The sequence below is a fragment of the Echinops telfairi genome, unplaced genomic scaffold (genome assembly GCF_000313985.2).
Source record: "Echinops telfairi isolate 266 unplaced genomic scaffold, ASM31398v2 ScPeMD7_37;HRSCAF=141, whole genome shotgun sequence".
Taxonomy (NCBI): Eukaryota; Metazoa; Chordata; class Mammalia; order Afrosoricida; family Tenrecidae; genus Echinops; species Echinops telfairi.
In genome coordinates this window covers 280,596-286,690 of record NW_022103935.1, presented here as the reverse complement: position 1 = coordinate 286,690, position 6,095 = coordinate 280,596, and the positions used below count along the sequence as shown (strand labels likewise).

Genomic DNA, 6,095 nt, shown 5'->3' with positions numbered 1-6,095 from the left:
GTGTGTGTGTGTGCTGGGGGGGGGCACCCACCTGTCCAGGAGCTCCCAGTCCTCACCGCCCCACTGGTCTCGGAATTCCTCCGTGTTCATGCCCCCAACCCGCTCGAAGTCAGACTTGTAGATCCCGAACAGGCCAAAGCCGTTGACCTCCCAGTAGCCTGGAGTGGAAGGGTCTTTCTCACACAGGGTCCTGTGAGGGCCCCTCCCGCAAGGCCCCTGGAAACTTCCAGGCTCTAGGGAAAGAATCTGGGTAGGGCCCATCTGAAGGAGCCTCAACTGGAGCCCAGCAAATAACTATGGGCGCTGGAGAAGCCCCTAGCCTCCGGTCTGAGCCGTGGGCCCTAGAATTACTTGCGTGGGGTGCTGGGTGTTACAGGGGCCCAGGGCACAAGAGGCTGCTCCTGGGTGGCGCTGGCCTGGGCCGGCACTACTTACCGTGTGGGTCTGCCGGCGAGCTGCCGCAGCCCAGGCGCATGACCACAGGCGCGAAGGCCAGCTTGCCCTCCACACAGTGCTTCCGGACGCTGTCCAGGATGCTCACGGGGAAGTGAATGTGCAGGTCGCACAGGAAGACGATGCTGCTGGAGTCCTGCGGGACAGCGGGGGCTGAGCCCCGCTCCCTGGCCCCCGCCCACCCCTCAGCGCCCCGCCCTCTCCCGGGAGCCCCGCCTCCGCCCATTCCGCGAACCTGGACAGCGTCCACTCCGGCCTGCAACCCTGCTGAGCGCTCGAAGTTGCCGGCTCGCCTGAGGTACTGGTACCTGGGGCAGAGAGCATGCAGGGAGGTTCCTGTGGCAGGAGAGCGGCCGCCGGCAGGCAGAGGCGCCTAGTTCCCGCCGCCCGCCCATCTGGGGAAGCCAGTTACCCGGGCAGCCGCGCCGCCCGCAGGGCCTGCTCCACGTCCATGTCGTCGCTCTCAAAGTCCACCAGGATGATGCTGAAGCGCGAGTCCCCGGTGCGCGCGTGCAGTGAGGCCATGTCCGCCAGGAACTGCACCACCCAGCGCGCCTGGTTCTTTACTGGGGGAGGGGACAGTGAGCGCGACCCCGCGGCTCCAGGGCCAGCGGGAGCCCCCTCTCAGGGCTAGCGGGCCACCCTGCATACCTGGCACGATGAAGTGCACCATCACATCCTGGCGCCAGGCCAGGCGCAGAGGCCGACAGAGCTCCGGGCGGCTGTCTGGGCGCACCGAGGCGGCGGCGGGTTCAGGGCTTGCTGCGGCCCCCTCCGCTACGTCTTCGTCCGCGTCCCCTGCGGCGCGGGCCCCTGACAGCCGCAGGAAGACGTACTCGGACAGGCGCAGGCGGCCGCCCCCGCGCTCCTGCAGCTCCAGCTCCAACAGGAAGCGGCTCCCGCGGGCCGAGTCGCGGCGCTTCTCCACATTCACAATGCGCAGGAGCGCAAAGCGCCTATGAGGCGGGGCCAGATCACTGCAGGACTCTGGAATCTGCATACCCCCCCACTGCCTTTGGGGACACCCCTAACCAAAGACACAAGGCCAAAGGTTCCACGGATAGGCGGGGAGTGGGCTGCTTCCCGGCCACACGAGGGAGGTGCCTGAAAAGACGCCTCTCCTTCCCCACTGAGACCTGCAGTCTGTGCCCCTACCCATAAACCTACTCTCCCTCTTAGGGTCTCCTCCCCACCCCTCACCCCCACAAGGCAAGTTCCTCTTCCTCAACAGCCCTCTGCCCACAGGACGAAGCCCTCATCACAGGCCTTTCCAAGGCGCTGCCTTGAATCTTCCCAATGCCAGTGTCTCTGTCTTTGGGTGTCCCTGGTCTGGGATTCAGACCCCACGCCCACTCCCCAGTGCCCTGCCCTCCCCACTCTCCTCTCCAGCTGTCCCCATTAGCCAGAACTTCTACCTGGAGCTCACTGCGGGACCCCTAGCGGCCCAGGCTCCTTCCCCTGATAGCGTTCCCAAACTGGCTGACCTTGTACCGCAAACACTCCAGGCCTCTACATACTTCCTCCAGGGGTCACCCACACCATCTGGGGCACAAAGGGGTGTCTAGCCATGACTATCCCACTGGACAGACCCCTTGTACTCACAGGTACAGAGCTCCACGCACAACACTTCGGGCAAAGTTGCCCTTCAGCCCCAGAAGGACTGGCTGTCCCATCTCTGTCCTGGGCTGCAGCCACAGCTTATCACTGACCTCAGGGGCCTGCCCACCCCAGCTACGTACAAAGGGCCTGCCCACCCCAGCTACGTACAAAGGGTCAGATGCTTGCTCCCCCCTCTCCCCCACCCATGAGGGCCCCTACTGCCACAGAGCCCATCACTATTCAGGAGTCCCCACTGACCAGGAGGAGAGGCTCCACTGTCCATGAGAGCCCCCCACTGCCCACAAGAGAACCCCAGTGCTCACAAGAGAGCACCCCCCCCACTGTCCAGAGAGCTGTCTTTGAGGCCCAGGGCTGGCCTGTCTCCTTCCTCTCCTGTCCGCCCACTTCCTGTCTCCCCCAGCAGCATGGGGGTGGGGAGGACAGTGGATTCCTGGGCCCTGGGGATGGCAGAGAGATCAATGGGGACAGGGATCTCCTGAGAAGAGCCAGAGGCTCCTGTGAAGGAAGCAGCAGAGCTGGGGTGGCTGCTGGGGGCCCTCAGTATTGACCACTTACCACCAGGAATCAGACCCTCTGGGGCATGTGTAGGGTATGGATACAAGGGCCTGAGAGAGCCTCTTGTGTCAGGGTAGGGGCGCTGGGCTGGAGAGGGGAGGGGGGCCCAAAAGGGAGGGGAGAGGCCTAGGGCCTCCCAGCATGGGCTGGCATCCCTGCCCCTGAGCGGGCCGTACCCGCCATGGCGTGCATTGAGTCGATCCATGTATTGCGCCACCACGTCCACGGCCTCAGCCTCGGCCAGCTGCAGGTTCCCTGACACGTTGCAGCGCAAGTCGTTCCAGTCGGAGCGCAGCAGCTCGAAGTCCACAGCGGCCACACTGAACGTGCGCTGCCAGTCAATGGACCCTTCCCGCCAGCGGCCCTGGCGCTCCTGGCCTTCCTCACTGTCCTCCGATGTGGCCTCATCACCGCCAGGGGCCCCACCTTCCTCCCCTTCCTCCTCCTCCTCGCCCTCCCCAGGCAGCTCCAGCCTGGCCACCTGAGACAAGCTCAGGAAGGAGGTCACAGGCTGCACCTCAGAAGACGAGTTCGAGTCTGCGGTGGTCACCGCGAGTCCTGGTGTGCGGGCCTGGCCCCCCTGGGGGGCCTGCACCCGGGCCAGAGGGAGGCTGGTCCTGCGGCCACGGGGCCGCAATGGCCGCGGGGGTGCCCGAAGCTGCACCCTGGGCAAAGGCCTGGGGTGGAGGAAAACGCCGGGGAAGGGGGCCCAGGGTGGGCCGCGGGGTCGGAGGGGTACGGGGGCTCGGCGCAGTGCCTGTCTGCCCGGCCGCACCCTCGTCACGTACACCTTGGGTGGTGGTGGCCGGGCCTTGGAGTCCGGGCGCCGAGCTTGGCCCAGGAAAAGTGGACGGGGAGGTGGCTGGGCGGCCCAGCTCAGCACCCGCGAGCGGCGAGAGGTCCTGGCGTCCAGGACCTCGGGCAGTGTCGGTGGCCAGGGAGTCGCCCCAGCGGCGGTGGGAGCAGCTAGGGAGGGGGGCCGGCTGGGTGGGCCCGCCACCTCGGAGGGCTCCGAGCTGTCCAGCAGCGCGCCCTCGTCCTCGTCATCCAGGAAGTCTGTGGGGAACCTGGTTGCAGTTATTCCTGGGTGGGGGCGGGGCGGGGCGGGGCGGGGGCGGAGGGGCGCTCACCCACCGTCTGGGTTGAGAAAGAGGAAGGCTCTGCGCTGCACTTCGGCCTCCTCTCCATCCAAGTCTTCCTTGTCCATCTTCATGTATTTATAGAACCCGAACCTGGGGGGGTGGGGGGGGCATCAGAGGCTCCGCCCACACATGGCTGCCCCACCCTCCGCAGGGCTGCCCTGCCCCTACCTTTCTAGGTACAGGGGCGACTCGCGGTAGAAGCATTTGTTGTCCATCTCCATGTGTGTGAGGCGCGTGTAATCATTGGGGTAAACGAAGGACAGGTACACCTGAGGGCGGGTGGGAGGGCTCAGGTCGGGGGCTCAGGGCCTTGGGGGCTGGGGAGGGTCTTGGGCAGGCACGTACAAATTGTAGCCCCTGGTATCTGGCGATAGGGAAGTCCTTGACCACGTAGGTTGGAGCGTAGGCACAGGCTTCCAGCACATTTTCCAGGTGAGCGGGCTCTAATCGGGGAGCTGTGGGAAGGGGCAGTCACAGTGCATCCGGTCCCGTGGCCCCACACCCACCCACGCCCCTGTCACCCCCTCTCACTCAAGAAGAATGTGTCTCGGGGATCGGGCCGCAGCATGTCGGCTCTGGGCTCCTCCGGTAGTTGCCCTCCCCCTACGTAGCTGGCGGGGGACTGAGGGACGTGGGCCACGTGGTCCATCTTCAGGGCGGCCTCATCTGTGGGGTGGAGGGTTGTGTGGGTGCCTTGGCTGTACCCAGAAACTTCCCTAGCCCCCCTACACCCAGGAACCATGCTTAGGAGACCACTTGGCCCACACCCCCTGCCCCTCTGCACCTGTATAGAGTGAGATATGGGCGGAGTCGATGATCTCAAACTTCAGGCCAGGCAGGAAAGCACGCCACTGGGGACGGAGAGAGTGGCCAGGACCTGAGGGTGGGTGTCTGGAGCACCGGAGGAGCAGGGGACAGGAGGGGGGAGTCTCTCGCGGGTGTGGGCAGCTCGGAGGGTGGCTGGGACAGGAGTCCTGTGCCTGAGAAGGGGAGCTGGGAAGATGTGAAGTGAGACCTAGGAGTGGTGGGGGATAGGGGTGCCCCGCATTTCCTGTCATACCTGGCCTGCCTCACCCCCACTCCAGCTCTGCTGCCCTTGCTGTCACAGCAGAATCCCCTACCCATCGGTTTGGGGGAGGGCGAGTGGACCCCCTCAAGCAGCTGGTCAGCAAGCTCTGTTCCTCTTCCTGGTCCACTCAAGCTGTCCATTCTCATTCAGGACCGTCAGCTTCAGCAGGGAGCCCCAAACTTGCACCCCAGTCTTCACTCTACACACAGCCTCACTCACAGAGCTGAAGTGGAGTGTCCCATGCTGGACACCCTGTCCTCTAGGGCAGTGTCCCTGTTCCCACCTTCCAGCCCCACTGCCACCTCCTCCCTGGTAGAAGCCTCCTGCCCTCTAGCCCCCAATCTCTCCTGTTGTCCCTGAAATGCCCATCTGATCACTTCCTGCCCTGGGCACACAGCCTGGGCTATCGAGGGGCCCTGGGGCCCACTGACCGGGCGTTGGCAGTTGGGAAGACAGGGCCATCCTGTGGGGGCGGACGTTTACCCAACAAGATGCTCATTATGCACTCTCTCCAGGTGTCTCCTTGGGACATCTGACCCTCTCTCCAACTTTGACCCTAGGGTAAGGTGACCAGACGTCCCGCTTTTGGTGGGACAGTCCCGATTTTGAGCAATTTTTTAAAAGCCCCAATTTTTGGAAAGAATGCACAACAAGCCAGGGTATATGGTTTTCGGCTGCCATGTGGCTATTTCGCCAGGATATGAGTTTTATCAATGGTGTCCCGCTTTACCAATGTTAAAATCTGGTCACCTTACCCTAGGGTCACCTCCGACCCCCTCCTGTAAAGGCTCTTCTGCCCCAGTGGCTGCTCCCTGACCTGTTTCCCCCCCAGGAGGCTGGGGCTCAGGGCAGCATTGAGTGGTTTGGGGAGACCCTCAGGGCACACTCACGCCCACTTCTACGTGGTCCGAGCCTTGGTTGTCCTGTTTGTGCAGCAGTTCAAAGTAGTACCTCCGGGAGGCCATGAGCCTGGGTACACGGGGAGTCAGGTCAGGGACGTGCCCACCACACCCTACCTGATGTCCCCAGACTGACAAGGAGCCCGGGAAAGCAGGGGCTCCCACACCTCTCCCAGCTGGCCCTGGGGGAGGAGGGTGGCGCATGCGAAGTGGTTCCGTAATGGCCGGAAAGGTGTGCCGGAGAGCTGGCAAGCTTTCCCCTCAAACACACACAGGGACACACATGCAGACGTGCACCAAACACACACAGGGACACACATGCAGACGTGCACCAAACACACACAGGGACACACATGC

At 64.0% G+C, this 6,095-nt stretch overlaps 1 protein-coding gene across 1 annotated transcript in view; it reads right to left on the bottom strand.

The window, feature by feature from the left end:
* Nucleotides 1-6: 6 nt before the first annotated feature.
* The window catches only part of B4GALNT4 (beta-1,4-N-acetyl-galactosaminyltransferase 4), a gene marked incomplete at both ends in the record, with an annotated part of 12,792 nt that continues 6,703 nt past the window's right edge, over nt 7-6,095 (bottom strand). Inside the window, 13 exons of the mRNA XM_013008451.2 lie at nt 7-158; nt 436-589; nt 689-761; nt 866-1,019; nt 1,105-1,409; nt 2,805-3,684; nt 3,763-3,860; nt 3,939-4,039; nt 4,116-4,225; nt 4,302-4,436; nt 4,555-4,621; nt 5,730-5,808; nt 5,856-5,920. Of these exons, the coding sequence (XP_012863905.2) occupies nt 7-158; nt 436-589; nt 689-761; nt 866-1,019; nt 1,105-1,409; nt 2,805-3,684; nt 3,763-3,860; nt 3,939-4,039; nt 4,116-4,225; nt 4,302-4,436; nt 4,555-4,621; nt 5,730-5,808; nt 5,856-5,920 (2,373 nt within the window). The remainder of the gene's footprint in view (nt 159-435; nt 590-688; nt 762-865; nt 1,020-1,104; nt 1,410-2,804; nt 3,685-3,762; nt 3,861-3,938; nt 4,040-4,115; nt 4,226-4,301; nt 4,437-4,554; nt 4,622-5,729; nt 5,809-5,855; nt 5,921-6,095) is intronic.